The sequence below is a fragment of the Archocentrus centrarchus genome, chromosome 8 (assembly GCF_007364275.1).
Source record: "Archocentrus centrarchus isolate MPI-CPG fArcCen1 chromosome 8, fArcCen1, whole genome shotgun sequence".
Lineage (NCBI taxonomy): Eukaryota > Metazoa > Chordata > Actinopteri > Cichliformes > Cichlidae > Archocentrus > Archocentrus centrarchus.
This window is the reverse complement of record NC_044353.1, coordinates 5,678,505-5,698,028: the sequence shown is the minus strand read 5'-3', so window position 1 is coordinate 5,698,028 and position 19,524 is coordinate 5,678,505. Positions and strand designations below refer to the sequence as shown.

Sequence of the window (19,524 nt, the reverse complement as noted above, 5' to 3'; positions counted from 1 at the left end):
GAGGAAGAGATGATGTGTGTGTGTGTGTGTGTGTGTGTGTGTGTGTGTGTGTGTGTGTGTGTGTGTGTGTGTGTGTGTGTGTGTGTGTTTGTGTGTGTGCGCACAGAGGTTGCGTGACAACCGGCATACACTAAAAGTAGTTACTTCCTGTTTTATTGCTGAGTATTCAGCCAGTATACATACTGTATGTACTTCATTGTTCTTGACAGATTGTCTTTAAAAATTCTCTCAGCATCTTCCCAGAGCTCTGACTACTGCTTTTGTGTAACCCTAGAGAGTTTGATATTGCCAGTTTTGTTTTCAGACTTTTTTGTATCATTTGTTTGCCCATTTCTTTTCTTCATAATTTTTTGTTTATGACTTCTGCATTCCATAAAAAAAAAAAAAAGCATAGCATAGCTACCGTGATGTCACCCACTGCTGTGTGGTCTCATTTTGAAGCCTTGAGATGAGTGTTTTTGCCATCTTGAAACTTAGAATGACCAACACTTACAAAATTGACTCATTGTTTTATACAATATGGCCCAAAACATAAGCCTGAGCCTATAAATGTTTTCACCATGGCTAGTGCAAAGCAACCAATGAAAGATGTTGAACAGGTCCAATTCAATCATATTAGTCATAGTTGTTATGAAGGGTGGTGTTCATAACATAGATGTTTATACAGTGATCCCTCACCTATCCCCTCACCTATCGCGGGGCTTACGCTCCAGAGACCCCCACGACGGGTGAAAATCCACGAAGTAACAGCGTTATGTATTTTAAGGCTTTATAAACCCTTCCCACACTCCTATAAACCTTTCCCACTCTCTTACTACAACTTGAATGATGAAGACAACGACACCAGCTGTGCAGTGCTGATGTCGATGAAGGTGATGATGATGAGATGAATGTACAGTATTGCACAGCCAAGAAGACAATTACAGCTCTTCTGAAGGCACCGCTTCATCAGGTGGTGCAGTCTCTTCACCCTCGAACCGTAACTTCCATTTCTGCTAAAGGCATAAGCATAACTGATCTCTTCGTCCGAGTAATGAACATAGTTATGGGGAGTTATATAAATACCTATATACTGCAAAATCCTGCAATACAGCAAAAACTCTGCAATACAGAATTATATATATTTTTTTTCTTAAAATATCCACAATACAGTGAAGCCGCAATAAGTGAACAGCAATATAGTGAGGGACCACTGTATTAAATGTAAAGCTGTAAAGGGGTCTGTGGAGATTGACCATATTTTTGCAGCAAGTGGCCATTAGGGGAACTGCAGCTCTGTGGCACTACAATTTCAATTCCTGTACCTGAGCTTGAAGCCAGATGATGCACACCAATTAGTTATACCCTCTGTATTTTTGAGATTAAGCTTAAAACGTACATTTTTGATAAAGCTTATAGTTAGGGCTGGATCAGGTCACCCCGAACCCTCTCTTATTTATGCTGCAATAGGCCTAGGCTGCGTTAGGAGTGTTTTTTCTTCACTCACCTCTATTTACTCTGCTTATACCCAACTCTGCATTTAATCATTAGTTATTTTGAATCTCTGGCTTCTTCCACAGGGTGTCTTTTGTCCTGTCTCCCTCCCATCACCTCCAACCAGTCATAGAAGATGGCTGAGCCTGTTTCAGCTGGAGGTTTCTTCCTGTTAAAAGGGAGTTTTTCCTTCCCACTGTCGCCAAGTGCTGCTCATAGGGGGTCGTTTTGATTGTTGGGTTTTCTCTGTAATTATTGTAGGTCTTTACCTCATAATATAAAGCACCTTGAAGCGACTGTTGTGATTTGGCGCTAAATAAATCAAATTAAATTGAATTGAATTAATTGAATTGAATTGAATTGTTTGTCCTTTCAGTCAAGTGTTTATTGTGAAGGAAATCCAAGAGGAACTTTGCAGAGTTCCAGTAAGTGAGTCACAGAACAAAAACTTATAAAAAGACAATGATCTTGAATCATGAGGTTTAAAATATATCTGATTCATTGCACAGAACAATCCACCTACACACATTCGATGACTTACTTTGTCTTAAGTCTGTTTGCAGTTTTTGCCCATTTCTTCCACATTAAAGTTGACCTATGATTCTCAATTCCATCTGGATGCTTTTCATGAATTTTAAGTCAAATTAATTCTTATGTATCTTGTGCTGAGTCTTGGTGCAGCCCCTCAGTTCATCCTCTGCCTGAAACATGACCTTTTAGTCACTGACTGTATACAAAGTACAGATGTAGCTACTGTGACATCACCAGCTGGTTAGTGAAGCTATGAGGTGAAAGTGACTAAGAAACACTGTATGCTCATATGGCAGCTGCCCTAAATCATACCCTTCTTTCTTTTCTTTTTTTTTTTTTTACTCTACCATAATTTACAAAATGTCTTAAATGAGACATAAAACTAGCAACTGAGACCATAAATTTATCAGGAAAGTATTTCTTGAGGTCACGGAGCAAACCAGTCTAATTGTACTTCTATATTTTATGATCAACCTTTTTTTCTTTTGCATCCAGGACTGATGAATATTAAGGGGAAAAGCACAGTTGAAGGCACATCTGTCATTGTGGATGTGGATGGCTTTGTAAAGTAGCAGAGAAGGAGGGCAGAGTTTTGCAGCCTTTTCACTGTATGTTTTACAGTAAGTAAGGTTCAGGTTCTTTTTTCATGTTAGTGTTGAGTTTTATTGACACCCTCTCTGTGTTTCTCATTATTTTTTAAGGGTCCCCAGGGTCTCTTTGACTGTCTTTGTTTCCTCTTTGTCTTTGTTTTTGTTCCCTTATTTGCACTTAATGATTTATTTTGGTAACTTCCTCCTTTCACAGTTTTTTCGGTTTGCACATACCTATAGATCCATCCTTCCTCTTTTCGTCTCTTGGTCTTACTTCACTAAAAAAAATAAATCCTTAGAAAAACAGGTAACATCCTGACAAAAAATTACTGGGACATTTTCCATTAACTTTACGGGCTCCTCTGATACCACTTTTTTCACTGTAAAATGGATAATTATTTAAATTTACTGGATATCCTCGATACAGTTTACTAGCACTTATGTAAATCCTAAAGTGTACATTTCCATAGAGTTATAGCAAATCTTCTACTTCAAAATATCTTTATCAGAACTGCGCACAGAGCTCCACATCTGTTGAAAACTTGGGGAAATTCTCCTTTATTACCGTGGCCCAGTACACTCCATACACCAGGAAATCAGAGACACTGTATCCACTTCTTAAATCGACTGTCTGGGTCTGTTCTTTCTGCTGAGTCGGCATTTGTTTTATTAAGAACTGAACGTTCGTGACTTGTCTTTAAAGACTTATGGCGGTCTGTTTAAAACTGTCGTGTTTGAAGGAGTCAGAAAGTACTGACGCAGTGAAATGTAATAACAGCCTCTGCTGTTCAGACACGTGATGTCCCACTAGGTGGGGCCTCATATTTAAAAATGAAAGACGTCTGCTCTTTTTGAGTGTTTCCTTCCTGCAGATGAAGACACAGCTGACACTTTGACTTAATAATGTGGCTACACGCAGCAGTGGAAAGTTCATTTTCTTGACCCTCTTCTTAAAGTAAACTTTTATTTTTAGACACTTGTGGGGAACATATTTTGCATACATAGCCCTTTAGTAAGAACACCTCTGCAATCTTGTGTAATCCATTAAGACAGCTCTGCTGTGAATTTGACTTTTACAAAGTTTTTTTTTGTTTTTGACATTATGAGAAAGGTTTATGACTGAGGTGGTGATTATGGTGCACTGGGTCACATTATACTGACAGTGTCATACATGGTAGTGTACTGGATGGACTGAAACAAAAAGAGGTCAAACAAAAATCATGCAACAATCAGAGCCAGACATCCAGGCCTCAGCAGCACCTGATCCTGAGGGGATGTTAGAAGCTCCCACTCCCACTCACTAAATCATGCACTGCTTTATCCTCCTTTGGACTCTAAATGTGAATATCATTTATAAAATGAAAACGATCCTGTATGAAATAAGACTTGAAACTGAGAGAAAGGGCAAGTTTAAAGCACTTCTGCAGTGACTTTTCAGACCTAGAAGCTGCATCTTGGTCATTTCTCAATATGAGTACATGACTTCAGTTTTGTGCACTTGCGTCTTGTGAAATACTGTCAGTCGCAGCCAAAGTTCAGTTTCAAGTCAAAGTACACATCGAGTAAAGTATGTTCAAAATGCCCAGATGTGCCCTTGCTCCTCATTCCATCGAGGATGCGTTGGAGGGTGATTTGTGTGGATTTGGGGCATCAAGTAAAGCTTTGAAATATTACTGTTTCTGTGACACAAAATAAACCTTTAAGATGGTTTTAGGTGAGAATGCATCTGTGTAATCTTCAAATATCGGGTTCATTTACCAAGATATTGCCTATTTTTAAACACGCTCAGATGCTTTTGTTGGAGATGTGCAACAGCCAGCTCGCCTCTCCAGCTGCCAGCTGACCAGGCGGTCAGAGTTCACGATACCCGCCGAGAACACTCAGCTCCCTGCAAACTATTTTCAAAACCTCTGCTGGCCCTCGCTTTGTCAGTGGAAGTTAAATACAAGATATAATTCACGTAGATGATCTCTAACTTTTGATGTGTGGTTTATTTCAGTGTTGTTTTTCTTCTCCAAAGCAAATCAGTTTGGCTGACATTAAATTTGAGCTTCATAACTGGATCATTTTATTTAACTTTAAGTGGCTTACTGGTGCAGCATCAGCATATTTTGATCTGAATCTTTTGCTCATCTTTATTGTTTGATGTAGAAATCTGTTACATCTCTTTTAAACAACTTATTTTGAATTAAAACTGGCATTAAAAATAGTTTAATCCAGGGAGGAACATGAGAGCCTTTTCAGCAGAAACATCAGGGCCAGCATGTTGATCCTGGATATCCTGTAGACAGATGTGAAGCCATCTCCAGAAATTATATTTTTAATACTTATTCAAGTGTATTCTTAACATTAGTCTATTTTAAGTTTTGGGAGTTCTGCTACAATAAAAATAAAAATGGATTATTAGATATTTATGTCAGTACAGTGGTGTACAGTCCTTTACCTCGTTCTTAGATCATTCCAGTGTAAATTAATGAATAAATTAATCCAGTGTGTACTGCAGTTTTTCCTAGTTATTCACATTGATGCTCCTTTTATAACCAAACAGTTTGCAAAAGGCTTAAAAATACTTTTTTAAATAATCTGTTTTGGGGGAAGGCAGTAAAAACACGCTGGAGCTGAGCTGCGATGTTATCGAGTTCGCTGGTGTTCCAATTGTAGAACGACCGCGTTGCGTCCTCCAAGTTCCTTCTTTCTTTTTGTTTTTAATCTGTTTTGTTTGTGGTTGTCCTACAAAAAGCACAGTCAGTGTAGCCAGGCTGGGCTGACAAATCTTAAAACCATAATGAACACTGATGACGCTTTCTGTTCCAGGCTCTGTGCACACTCACATAAATGTGGGGTCTAGTTAATTTCAGTTGACACGGTGTGAACAGACTGTAACTTTACTGCAGGGCTTCCTTCGGTGGTATTACTAAAAACAGCTCAACAGGTTGTATCTGTATCACACTGAGGTCACAATATAAGTGGTAAAAGTGGTGCTTAGAGATGATTTTTAACAGGACTCCTGGACAGAATCTACTCCAGATCCAGATTGAATTGTAAAATTGTTGCCATTTAGAGTACATTTTAGCACTGTGCTCTGTCAGAAGTGTAGGTGTATGAAGTGAAAGCTTCAGCCTACACTTTTCCTGTCAGCAGCTCAAGTTCTTCAGATTTGATTCAGACCTTTTTTTCCATTATTTTTGATTAAATAAACATCTTTTGATATATTTGCTGCTGATCTTCTTACATTATATAAAAGTGAAGTACTTTTATGAAAGCAGTGAATTTGAATGCCTCCTTCACCACCTGAGAAAAATCCCTACAGCTTTACATTAAACACTCCTCTAATGTCTTATTTTGTCATGTTGACTTTATGACATTATTTTTAGTAGTTGCAGCAGTAGTATTTGTGCAATAATGTGTAGTAGTGGTAAGGTCATGAATGAGCTGTCTATTGCTCAAGGAGCATGTCGCCATGTTTCACGTCATCAGGCATGTCGTAAGCAGAGCTGTCGGCTGAACTCGGAGTGTTTCCAGTGCCGCGGCTGTATCTCAGAATGGCAGCGCCGACCCTCTTCAAGCTCTGACTCTGAGTTTGTTTCCTGTGCAGCCGTCAGTCGCTCTGCACCATCAACAACATGGCCATATGCAGAAAAGACAGCTTCCTCTGGGGGAAAGGTATGCCTATTGATCCTTTACTGTTAATCGTTGTTATAGACAGCTGCTTCTATAACACAAAAGTTGTTTTTTTTAAGTAATTTAGAGAATTTTTGTGTTGATTTTTTTTGTGTGGTTCAGTCTGGGACTCAAATTGCTTCTAACTACTGCTTTGTGTGTTATTGAACTTTTCTTTTGCTTGAGACTTTTAATGCACAATTATGTCTTTACCCAGGAAGGAAAATGTACTTTTTTACAATGACAATCATCTTCTTCCAAAAATCCTTCCATAAACTGAATTCTACTTCAGTGCAGTCAAAAACTGCCTTTTTTTTAAAAAGAGGAAGACAAGCGGCTATTTTCAGCCTTATTCACTGACCACTTTTTTAACCTGTGAAGAATGAAGGAGTGATAAATGAATGTGTGTGAAAACGGGTGTGTGTGTGTGAGAGAAGTTGTCAAGACGGTCCACAGTGCTTCATGTCTAATGAATGCATTATCAAGCGTATGTGCCTCTATGCTGAAGTGTAACTGATGCTTTCTGTCACCCCACAGCTCCACTCAAACTCCCACCAGACGTGAGGAGACAGAGTGAAACACATAAGTTCGAGGTGCTGGATGACATTCAGGTACTGTGGTGAATATCTTCCTCTGAGGTCTTTCATTAAAATGCCTCGCTTTTCTCCTACATGCAACCACTCCTGGCAGCCTCAGCAGAGTTTTTCACAGCACACAAAAGGCTGTTCATACATAACTTTTAATTGCAATTTGAAGGATTTGAAGGTTATTTTGTAGCAGCGCACACACTGAGTCACTGAGTCTGAAAGTGTCTGTGATATAACAGCAAACCTTGGGCTTTCTCTAGCATCACTGCTGTCTTTCTCACAGAAGCTGAGGTTGGAGATCAATCACGTCATGCCTAAAATCCACAGCCCTGAACTGAAGGAGCAGAAGTGAGTATGAGCACAGTTTTTACAGTAGCTTTTCTGTGAGTCAGCATGGCTTCTTCCTCTTGTTTAAGTGACACTTTGATTCAGTTTAGTCTCCTACCTACTCCACACGCAATGCTCAGTCATGCAGCCACCGTTTTTCAAATTTGCATTTGACCAAGTCAGAAGGAGGGGATCTTCAATGTGATGATGCACTGCACAAGTCTGAAAATTGTTTTGCACTGAATAACTGTTTTGCCAAGTAGCTAAACAAATATTTGCTTCAATAAAAGTCAAAATCCTACTTAAGCAACCTAATAGTACAAGAATTTTAGCATCAGAGTTTACTAAGCTCGCTGAGGTCGTCACCGGTGACAATCCCAACCCTAACCCTCGCTCCAACCCTGGGCACTCAGAATATGTCTGTTTTTTAAATGAAAAAAATAAATAACAGTCGCTCTAATTGACGCACATAAAAACTGTTCACATTCAAAAACACAGGACTGGATACGGTTAGTGTTGGGTTAACACGGACCAGCCATTCCCATATTTAAGAACGCACAGTCCCACTTTGGAATCTGTAAATCTTCTGTGGCCCAAACCTTTTGTTTCATGGGAAAACGATGCTTTTATATAAGAATATAACCAAAATACAACTGTTTGGAAACCAGCTGAGCCGAGTCCCTATTTCAGCAAGATGCACTCATCAGTGCAGACTGACTCAGACTCACTCAGAGTGACTGGAGTCAGTTGACTTGCACCCCAATTGCTTGGAGACAAGTTGCCTCCCACCAGGAGACCTGTGCAAATTTCCTTGCAATCCAAAGTGGTTGCCCAGAGGTTGAGGGTGTTGCATGCTCACTTGGTCATCATAACTACTTCCAATCAGTTGTAGAATGAGAAAAAATTGAATGCTATCAAAAGACAACCATCAAGTTTTCCTGTTCACACAAAGGTTTTCTTTGGGCCTCAGCTTCCTTTCTCTCAGAAAATACTTTCCTGATGAGTTTATGGACTTAATTGATAACTGCAGGTCATCTTGGGTTTTCTCCAGGTTCTCCAGTTTCCTCCCACAGTCCAAAGACATGCAGTTAGTGGGGTTAGGTTAATTGGTGATTCTAAATTGCCTATAGGTGAGAATGTGAGTGAGAATGGTTGTCTATCTCTCTGTGTTGGCCCTGCGACAGGCTGGCGACCTGTATGGGGTGTACGCTACTTCTCGCCCTATGACAGCTGGGATAGGCTGGTGGCAGACTGGGGCAATCATATTTCGGGGGGGGGGGGCAGATGCCATCTACTGCCTCTGCAGTTTAATCTGCTTTCCAAGCCTTTTCATCTAATGTTTCCAAACCTTTTCTGCATAAATTGTTTCACAAATAGCAATTTTTAACTGCTTTTCTTTTCAAATGAACCCACACAATTTAATTCAGGTACTTCATATGCATGCTGCCCTTTATTTTAACCTGTTACATATTATTTTACTAAATGTTTCAAAACTTTATCCATTACATGTTAGTCCTCTATGGAGGCTGGCAATTAGAGACAATGTGTTTTTGAAGGGACAGTGTGAGCCGGCATGCACCCCAGCCCCAGCTGTAACAAAACAGAGCTAATGAGCACACTTAGAGTCAGAGAAATGTGGAGAGAAAATAGTCTTTTGACATTCTGGAAGGTCCATATTTGGACTTTATACTTTTTGCTGCTGCATTTATGAGGTGATAATAAGCACATGGTGTGACACTGCATTTAGCCATAGCGGCATTACTGGCATCATAAACTCAGTTCCTCAGTACTGCTGCCTGAACACCACAAAACTCATCACTTATCACAATGCACTCATCATCAGAAAGAAGCTTGAGTGTGACAAACGAATTCACAGGAAACAAATTCTTTATTTTAACTTTAAACCAACTGACAAAACAAACAAGAAGAAAACAGCTGAAACCAAAAGAAACCAAACATCAACTCAACAATCTGCTTCTCATATTCAACACACAGCAGTCAATTCAAAACATAAAACAGAATGAGACACAAATATTCATGATTTACAACATCTCAGTATTTTCTTGTCATTGTTGCAGTAAAAATGTTGTGAGGAACAGGAGATTCCTACGTGGGAAAAAGAAATTCAACATGGACCCCAAAAAAGTGAGTTTATATCATATTTTTGTGTATATACATTTTCATACAACAAGAAAAGCACTTTAATTTGGTGAACAATATAAGACAACCCTTTACTTTGTTTATCAGCAGCTTATTACTCACTGACCTCAGAAAATGTTTTAAAACAGTCCATACTTCCAGTGACAGCACCCCCTGTTGCCTATGGTCATTATTACAGCAGCAAACAACGAGGTAGCATTGTTATAGAGGTTTCTCAAGGGTTGCACCAAAGACCACCTTGTGATTGCTTTGGTCAATGATTGCTGCAGTCACGTGTAGTTTGTACAGTATGGAAGACACCAATTTGTCTGCAAACATTCACTAACTACCCGCTGAGTGAAAGTAAAACTTGAAAAAGTGCGAAACAAACTGGAAATGTTGAAAAGTTGTGCCTCAGTGTTGCAGCCAACATGGGTGGGTAGCTGCAGCTAAGGAGGTAGAGTAGGTCACCCACTAATCGGAAGGTTGGTGGTTTGATCCCAGTCTGCATGCTGTTCGACCCCCAACTTTGGGTCCCAAAACATAGATGAGTACCCAGGGTTTTTATCTCTATCCATAGAGATAAAAACTGTTTTTGTAGCCTCATGTCAGTACAGTATTTTAACATGGGAGTCTATGGGGATTGAGTCACTTTTTGAAGCCATCCTGAAGTAGATATTAGAGGAACTGCAGGCACTTCTTGGTCTTTAGTTCCAGTTTAGTTTTAGGTGCCTAAACCTAACCAAACCAAAGCACTGCAATCAGAAGGGGGGTGAGTTTTTATTTTTCAGCTCTTCAACTTTATTTTTAACAGTGTATGGGTGTCTTATCCAGTAACCCAGCCACGTGGGGGCCACAAGCCAGTGTCTGTACACTGGGGAGGAGCTGACACCTGTAGGGTCATTTATGTTGGAGGTTATGTACCTGTAGATGATGCATAAATGGTGCTATTTCTTAGCGTATGTTATATTTAGTTCTCTGACATGTGTAGTGTTTATTTGAACTGTTAGTCTGAAGTCGCAGTAAAAGTACAGAAGATTTACCTTCTCTGGATGAGAAGGTCAACTGCAAGAAAGCATCAGAGATATCTCCACACACAGCAGATGTCATTTTGAGAGTTTGTGAAGTGCAAACATTGCACAGGCACAGACGCACAACATGAGCAACAGCGAGAAAAACCGCATCCTGTTCCCTGAAGTGAGGCAGACGCCACTTTACCACAGCGACCTCCATCTTCTTTTTTCGCTCCTTTCTCTCTGGGTCTTCAGCTCAAAACTGAGTTTCACCGCCTGTGACCGCTCTTGCATTCAGGCCTGCCAATGAGTGGGCGGATAGCACATTTGAAGACTTCTCGGGGGGGTTAAGGGTGTTAAGTGGAATTGATTTGCTCAGTAGGAGTATGCACTCAAATTTAAGGGTCATATTTTGAAGATCTGTGTCTAAGCACCTTTTGAGATGAAGTGATAATAGCATGCAATATTCATTCAGACTTCATCTTGTGGGCTGGTGCTTAGTGGCAACAGTGACTTAAAAAGAGAAGAAGAAAACTTTCTATATGTGTGATATGACTGGTTTAGAATTAGCAGCCCTGACAAGAACTTTAAGCTCGCTGTGGCTTTAAGTTGTCTTCTCAATCAAAACTCACGTCAAACATCGAATTCAGTGACTACAAACTTGTCAATATTTTGCAGTCTTTCACAAATCCTCCCAATTTTCAAACACTGTTCAAACAGGTCTGACTTTCCACCCCCACTTTGCTGTAGGGTGTCCACTACCTGGTTGAAAATGGCCTTCTTGAGTGGCGAGCGGAGTCAGTGGCAGAGTTTCTTTACAAAGAGGAGGGCCTCAATAAGACCGCCATTGGAAACTTCTTGGGAGAAAGGTAGAGTATTCATACAGCTGATGTGGGACTAACAGAGCAGCTACATTTATAAAAACAATTTCAAGACTGAGTAAGTTTCCCTTGTGCTCCTTTAAAGATGTGAATTAACTAATTTCAGCCTGAAAACCCGTTTGTAATTTCAGAAGCAGTGTGGGAATAAAAGTCTGTGCATTTTAAAATGAACAGTTAACAAGAAAAGATTAGTTGATTCATATCATTTCCTGTAAAGTACTTCAACACTTGTTTATTTGGTTATGTTTAAAAAGCCACTGAGATTCACTTTTCACCAGTTTTCCACCCACACACACACACGATTGATATCACCTTTCACATTCATCACAAAACCATACATGCAAGGTTTCAATATACATAAAGTTTTTTTTTGTTTGTTTCATTGTTTTGTTGGGTTGTGGGAGTGTAGAAGTGTAGAGTTAGGGGAGGGGGGTGCACTGGATCTGTGTGACCCAGCTACAGCTAGAAAGATGCACTATTTGTGTTTTTACAACTTTTCAGTCATTACTTACTGACTTTACAACTATACCAAGTCAAAAACTCCACTTTAAAGGTTTTCAGGCCTTAGAATTAGTTCAGTTTCATGACATATTGCACACATTACAGAGAGTCATTGTTTATTTAACAAAAACTGACTCAAAATGCAGAAGCAGTGTGAAAAACTTCTAGTCTATGATTCAGTAGTTTGTAGCTGCAATAAGCTGAAGTTATCATTTTCTGTGTAACTTTATCATCCTCTCACATCGTTGCGGAGGAATTTTGGTTCACTCTTCTTTACAAAGTTGCTTCGGTTCATTGAGGTTTGTGGGTATTTGTTAATGCACAGCTCTCTGAAGGTCCCACCACAACATTTCAGTCAGGTTGAGGTCTGGACTTTGGAGCATTGCAACACTTTGATTCTTTGCTTTTTCAGCCGCTCTGTTGCAGATTGTTTGCTGTGCTTGGGATTATTGTCCTGTTGAAAGCTTTAGTTGTCAGACAGATGACCTCACATTTGACTCTAGAATAATTTGGGTCCACCCAGGCCCTGTAGCTGCAAAACAAGCCCAAATCATCACCATCACAGATGGTACGAGGTGTTATGCTGGCGTCGCTGTGCATTAAGGCCACTTTGGTCTCATCTGTCCAAAAGTCATTGTTCCAGATGTCTTGTGGTTAGCTCAGATGTAAGCTGATGTTCTGTTAGAAAGAAGAGGCTTTCTTCTGGAAACCCTTTCAAACCAGCCATACTTGTTCTGAACTTTAACATTTAACACAGTAACTGATGTCTGTCGAGTCTGACATGTACACTATATTGTACCTGACAGCATCCCATTCTTAATCCATAGGGATTATGATGTCAGCCCACCCTTTGCAGTTATAACAGTTTCAAGCTACAAGGTTTAGGAGTGTTTGTGGGAATTTTTGACCATTCTTCCAGAAGCACATTTGTGAGGTCAGACACTGATGTCGGATGAGAAGGTCTGGCTCACAGTCTCTGCTCTAATTCATCCCAAAGGTGTTCCATCAGGTTGAGGTCAGGACTCTGTGCAGGCCAGTCAAGTTCTTCTACACCAAACTGGCTCATCCATGTCTTTATGGACCTGCTTTCTGCACTGGTGTGCAGTCATATTAGAACAGGAAGAGGTCATCCCCAAACTGTCCCCACAAAGTCGGGAGCATGAAATTGTATAAAATGTTTTGGTAAGCTGAAGCATTAAGAGTTCCTTTCACTGGAACGAAGGGGCAGAGCCCAACTCCTGAAAAGCACCCCCACACCATAATCCAGCTCTTTCCATTGTGCTTGGTGATGTAAGGCTTGGATGCAGCTGCTCAGCCATGGAAACTCATTCCATGAAGCTCTTTATGCACTGTTCTTGAGCTAATCTGAAGTTTGGAGGTCTGTAGCGATGGACTCTGCAGAAAGTTGGTGACCTCTGTGCACTGTGCACCTGAGCATCTGCTGACCCTGCTCTGTGATTTTACATGGCCTACCACTTACTTTTACTGTCATTCCCAATCGCTTCTGCTTTGTTATAATCCCACTAACAGTTGACTGTGGAATATTCAGTAATGAGGAAATTTCACGACTGGACTTGTTGCACAGGTATCATCCTATCACAGTACCACACTGGAATTCACTGAGCACCTGAGAGCGACCCATTCTTTCACTAATGTCTGTAGAAGCAGTCTGCATGCTTAGGTGCTTGATTTATACACCTGTGGCCATGAAAGTGATTGGAACACCTGAATTCAGTGATTTGGATGGCGAGTGAATATTTTTGGCACCGTTTAGCTCTTGGGTTTTTGTGGTTTTTCAGTCTGACCTCAGGGGGCCATCCACTGCTGGGAAGATAGTAGCATTGTGTTAACACACACCTGAACACTTCAACCCAGCAAACTGACAAAACCTCTGCTTTTATAGAGGTGCTCACACTTGATGATGATCAGTTAATCAAGTGCATTTGATTAGCAGCACCTGGATCCTACTTACCCCCTTAATTCCTATGCACTTCATTTTCACATGACTGTATGCTATGAAGGCAGTTCTTTTTGGACGGGAACTCTAAAAGCTAATCATCTTGGTTGCAGGGTTTCTGCGCTGTGCATTACATATTTGTGTGTTGTAATTTTCATTATTCAGTTATCTCTTATTGTTTTGGTTGTCACACAGGGAGAAAATGCACCTGGAGATACTGAAAGCATTTGTGGGTCTGCACGAGTTCTCAGACCTGAATCTGGTGCAGGCACTGAGGTTTGTGAAAGGAAGCTTGAAGTGTTGCATCTGTTTTAACTTTAGTCTTGTTTTCCCCCTTATGATGAAATCCTCCTCCTTCTCACCAGCCTGTGTGTGCTGTTTTTCTTTCCACCTTTGCCACTTCGCAGGCAGTTTCTGTGGAGTTTTCGTCTCCCCGGAGAAGCTCAAAAGATTGACAGGATGATGGAGGCGTTTGCAGCTCGCTACTGTGACTGTAACCCCGGGGTCTTCCAATCCACAGGTACAAGCACAAAGAGGCTGATTCATTTTCCCACACGCTCCAATTAAAACACACATTTCTGCTTCTGTAATTACAAAATTCCATACAAGATACATCACCTGCTAAGAAAGGTCTGTTTTTCTTTCTGAAAAATATGCCCAAAGCCAGAGAAATATCTCAGCCCGTCCTTCTTCCCTGATTACAGCAAACAGATTGTTCAATAAAAGTTTTTTGGCCCAAGCAGCTGTCAACTAATATTTTTAATGTGTGCACTTGAGGAGGCAATAAAAAAAAAAAAAAAAAAAAAAAAGCTAAACTGCGGTTTTCTCTCACAGACACCTGCTACATCCTGTCTTTCGCCATCATCATGCTCAACACGAGTCTCCACAACCCCAACGTGAAAGACAAGCCCACCCTGCAGCGATTTGTTTCCATGAACAGAGGCATCAACAACGGCGAGGACCTACCCACCGAGCTGCTCACGGTCAGCTGATTTCATTACTTCATGGTTTTGTCAGGCCCCGTGTGCATCTTCAGGTGACAGAAAATCAAAGGAGCAAATTGGTGTTAGCATTATGGTTCACTCTCATATTCTTAAAATGTTTTGCAAGAGTACTTCGAGTTTGACTTCTCCTTGTTCAGGAAGGTCGAGTCACTGCAGGTCATTTCTTTCATCTCCTTGTGTAGCTTAACCTAACTCATCTGTTGCTGCCAATAATCTGAGTTTCATCAGTAGTACTTCATTCTTGCACTGTGAAATCCTTAAATCACTCTTCATGTACAGTGTAGCCTGGGAGTAAAAAATCATGTTATTTTCAGCATCGAGTGGATCTGAGAAAGTCTGTGCAGAAAATTTAAGTTAACTAAAAGTAAAGTCCAAGCAGTAGATAATATGATAGTTCAAAGTAATGCACAAATGATTAAAATAGATAAGTAATAGCCAAAAAGTGAATAGTTCAATTTAAAATTTCTGTGGATAAACTCTTGTTTGGTAAAAGAAACTCTTGGAATAGCTAGCTAAAATTAATAATATACCATTTAATATGCTATTTAAAATCAAGATATTCCACTTTTTACTCATACAGATCAAACCGTTTAGCAACATGAAATTGTCATATAGAATATCCCTGTTGTCAAGTTACTGCATGAAATTAGTCACCAACCTGATGTTTCTGTGCATTTTCAAATGATTTCCAGAAACTGTATGCGAGCATCCGCAGTGAGCCCTTCAAAATCCCAGAGGATGATGGGAACGACCTGACGCTGACGTTTTTTAACCCAGACCGTGAGGGCTGGCTCCTTAAAATGGGTGAGATGACTCGATCACGAGACTCCAAAGCATCTCATTTTTGCTCGTGTTTCTGATATTTTCCTTTCTTCATCGCAGGAGGTCGGGTTAAAACATGGAAGAGAAGATGGTTCATTTTGACTGACAGCTGCTTGTACTACTTTGAATACACAACAGTATGTTTGGTCCTTTGAGCTGCTACATGAAGTCATGATGACAGTGTAAAGTGGCTGTGTCAGGCATCCTCTCTCTCTCTCACTCTGCAGGATAAAGATCCAATCGGGATTATTCCTCTGGAGAACCTGTGTGTCAGGGTGCTACAGGACTCAAGCAAACCGGTAAGAGTGTCATTCATCTTCAGCATCACACTGTGTGAGTGTCGCGCTTCCACACACACACACACACACACACACACACACATTATCTGCCACCATAGACCTCAATGAATCATCCAGCAGCTGCTAAATGAATTTCTAACACAAGTGCTCAAAACAGTGAATCATAAGGCTATCAGAAGATTATTAAAATAAGCAAAAGGCATATGCACACAGTAACAGTGGTACATGTGGGTCTGCATGTGTGTTTAAACAGTTCTGCCTGGAGTTATATAACCCTAAAGGACAAAAGATCAAGGCCTGCAAGACAGAGAACAAAGGCAGAGTGGTCCAGGGTAAACACCAGTCTTATAAGCTCAGTGCAGCCAGCGCAGAGGAGCGGGACGACTGGATAGATGCGATCAGGTGAGAGCTACTGATGCTGTGGAGGACACATGGGAGGCCATGTGCCTCGGTGAGTCATGTTTATCGAGGCTTAACCTGGAGCACGTCATCAGGAAGAGTTCAAACGAGCAACAGTGATCTAACTCATATGACCTACATGCCATCTCAAATCTAAACCTGCTTTTTTACATGGCACTGATTGCCCAGTAACCATACAGAGCAAAGAAACTGTGTTATTGCTGATAATAAATTGGCTTGGATTAATAATTCAATTCAATTCAATTCAATTTTATTTATATAGCGCCAAATCACAACAAACTGTCGCCTCAAGGCGCTTTGTATTGTGGGTAAAGACCCTACAATAAAGCATTAGTGTTAATTAGTGAATTTCAGAGGCCCTGTAAGGTGGATTTATGTTTGATCAGTTAGTTTTTACATGTATTAGTTTATTATTATTATTATTATCATCATCAATCTAGTAAAGCTGAAAGCAAATGGATCTGCATCAGGAGGAAAGAGTGCTTTAACTTGCTCGCTACTTTTGCTGTCGTGTGGCAAAGTTTAGGCACCAAAACAACTCGGAGAGGTAGAGAAGATTGTGGTTTGGGTTAAAATATGGCCTGTCGCAAAGTTAAAAAATGGCGCAGAAGGGCACTCGTTGTATTCAAATATGATGCCAATAAATGTCCATGTCTAACGAATGAGACTGGTTTTAACATCATGGTCCCAGTATAAGTTCATGTTGAGGGTCCCCAGTGGGCACTTCCTGCCATCATATCACAGGAGGACGCTGCTAATAGAACATTTAACATGAACTCATCCACAACACGAGGTTATTCATTAATCCGCTGCTGCATGGTTTGAATTACTCACTATGGAAAAAGTCCTGATCCTAAGCTTAGTGTCCACACTGAAAGAGCGATTCTTTTCTGAAGTGTCTGGTACACCATGAGCCCCCCCACCCCCCCACCCCCCCCCTTCCCCCGGGCTGCAGTGTGCACCGTGAGGTTTCAACTGCTAAGAAGCATCAAGTGTGGGTTATTTTTTAAAGTGGTTTGGTGACATGCTGCACATATGTAGTGCTAATAATAAGCTGTAGAGGCTGAGTATGACCACTGCTCGCATTTTAAAAATAAACAAGGGACTGCAGAACGTTATAAAAACACGAGTTTTTAATTACAGTGCAGGAGATGCTCTGACTCAGACATCACTCAACAAGCAGATAGTCGAAACAGCTGGTTTGTATCTCTGAGGAGTCGGTGGCTTTGACCAAACATGAGTATCTGTGCTTGTAGCTGGATAGTTGTGAGGGACAGCGTACCTGTCACTGCACACCTGAGTTAAGAGTGAAATCTGAGTTTATTCTGTTTTCATTACATGATCTGTCATGTGGTTACCCACAGCTCCATCAAAATTTATGAAGCTCACATTTTTATTGAGCATTAAAAAAGAAGCACAGCAGAGGCTTTGTGGGTTAATGCTAAGTTAGTCATTTTCAGGAGGCCATGAATGTCTGAAAATAGCCATCTTAATGTTGTTTGGATGATGCATTTAAAGAGGCCTGTAAAGAGTGCATGGAAGTAGTCGCTGAACTGACTGAAGAACTAAAAACTCCTGCTAGTACTCGAATGTCTTGGTTTTCAAACTGAATTTCAATGTTGTTTTTCAGGGCGAGCATCACCAAGGACCCTTTTTATGACTTGGTGACACTACGTAAGAGGAAGGTCATCAGCAACACTTCCTCAAAGGACTGAAAAAGCACACGAGTTGAAAAACATTTCCATTTGGATCTTCGATGTGTTTAACTGATGAATGATGTTTAGTTTTAATGACAGCTCAGCCAAAAGTTAATCGAGGTGCATTTTAAAGAACTGTGCAAATTAGGAAGTGACGCTCACAGTGTAAGAGGAGAAAAGCGAACTGTGGCTTTACAGTTTCCACATTACTTCAGCAAAATGCACCCACTGCTGCTCCAACTTCAGGGGACAAGAGGCCTGACTCACAAACATCTACTGTGAAGCAGTAATACTATGAAGGTCTGACCCAGAGCTGACCATTACCGCAACCAAAAACAAAACGACTTAAAACATATATAAAATAATCGTGAAGAGGGACAAAACGACTTCAAAGTGCTGGTATAGTGAACAATTGTGTGAGGTTTGATGGGTCAAGCTTGAATAGTATGCATCTAATTAAAACATCCCAGGTGAGATCATTCTGAAGTTATTTTGCTCACAAGATTTTCAGGAAACTTGACCTCTGACCTCTGATCTCCGAGGTTCCCAAGATTCAAACTCATCCAAGATTTTTAGTAGCTGCATCTACGGCGGGAATTTGAACATCCTAGCTCACATCATTCTCGAGCTATGCCCAACGTTAAAGTTTTTGTGGAACTTGACCTCTGACCCTTACCCTCAGGTCAAGGTCACTGAAATTCAAATTCATCTGAATTTTTTTTTTTTTTTTTTTGAAGATGCATCTGTGGTGTGAATTTGAAAATTCTAGGTCACATCATTCTCGAGTTAGGTCACATCGAAACAGACGCCGACGATGCCAAGGCTGTGACAATACCTCGACCTTTTCTTCAAAACAGCCGAGCTAACAGTCGACTGAGAGACAACCACAAAGAGACACAAATGGCTACAAAGTGTCAAAAAAACAAAAGCCTTTTTCAGACATTTCAGCCATCTTTTCTGCTAATCCGACAGTATCTCAACTTGTCAGATTATTGTATGAATGCTCACTGTGGTCAGTTTTCTGTAAAAGTCAACATGGCAGTTCCTTTATGTTTCAGACTGAATGCACGCATATATATTTATTTGTTTATATTAAAATATTTAAAGTAGATGATTTCACTGATGTAGCAGATAAAATGTACAGTTTATTATTAATGTATATTCAAAGGCTTTAACTTCAACTCTCAACACTTTTACCTGTTTCTTTGCTCTCCTGTGCCGTCCTGACGCTTTAGCTTGTGTAAAAATTAATTTAGCACTTTTTAAAACCCATTCCAGCTGTTTTGTAAGAGAAAAAATGCATTTTGGTTCTTGATTATAAATTCAAATTAATTTTAACTTATAATTCTTTGTACAGTATGTTTTCAATCTCTGTTTTTTTGTATAATTTAATGACTTTATACTTGTGTTATAATCAAACTACTTTGTGTACATTAAACTGTATTTCGCTGAAAGCTTGTGCGGCTCTTTCTCCATCAGATGGCGCTACATCTCCACTCCACATCCTCTCTTTTAATCAGGCAGCACATGCTGAGTTATTAACCTTTACTGCGACTCACTGTATGTGTTTATTACATTTTTACTGTGATGATTATATGAGGTAAGACGTCGTGTGTTATCTTG

General features: G+C 40.3%; 1 protein-coding gene across 1 annotated transcript; it reads left to right on the top strand.

The window, feature by feature from the left end:
- Positions 1 to 6,121: 6,121 nt before the first annotated feature.
- On the top strand, positions 6,122 to 19,300 carry LOC115784466 (cytohesin-3-like). The gene is made up of 13 exons (XM_030735690.1): positions 6,122 to 6,257; positions 6,792 to 6,865; positions 7,125 to 7,189; positions 9,247 to 9,313; positions 11,071 to 11,189; positions 13,855 to 13,935; positions 14,067 to 14,179; positions 14,494 to 14,642; positions 15,356 to 15,467; positions 15,546 to 15,622; positions 15,713 to 15,784; positions 16,038 to 16,186; positions 17,835 to 19,300. The coding sequence occupies exons 1-13, from the start codon at positions 6,218 to 6,220 to the stop codon at positions 17,917 to 17,919; spliced, it is 1,203 nt and encodes a 400-aa protein (XP_030591550.1). The 5' UTR covers positions 6,122 to 6,217; the 3' UTR covers positions 17,920 to 19,300.
- The last annotated feature ends 224 nt before the right edge of the window (positions 19,301 to 19,524 follow it).

What these genes read in the sequence shown, in the direction of transcription:
- LOC115784466 (XM_030735690.1), top strand. Translation starts at nt 6,218, where the DNA reads ATGGCCATATGCAGAAAAGACAGCTTCCTCTGGGGGAAAG. An exon ending in GGGCTGGCTCCTTAAAATGG is followed by an intron (nt 15,468 to 15,545) that starts GTGAGATGACTC and finishes TCTTCATCGCAG; the next exon opens with GAGGTCGGGTTAAAACATGG. An exon ending in ACTACTTTGAATACACAACA is followed by an intron (nt 15,623 to 15,712) that starts GTATGTTTGGTC and finishes CTCACTCTGCAG; the next exon opens with GATAAAGATCCAATCGGGAT.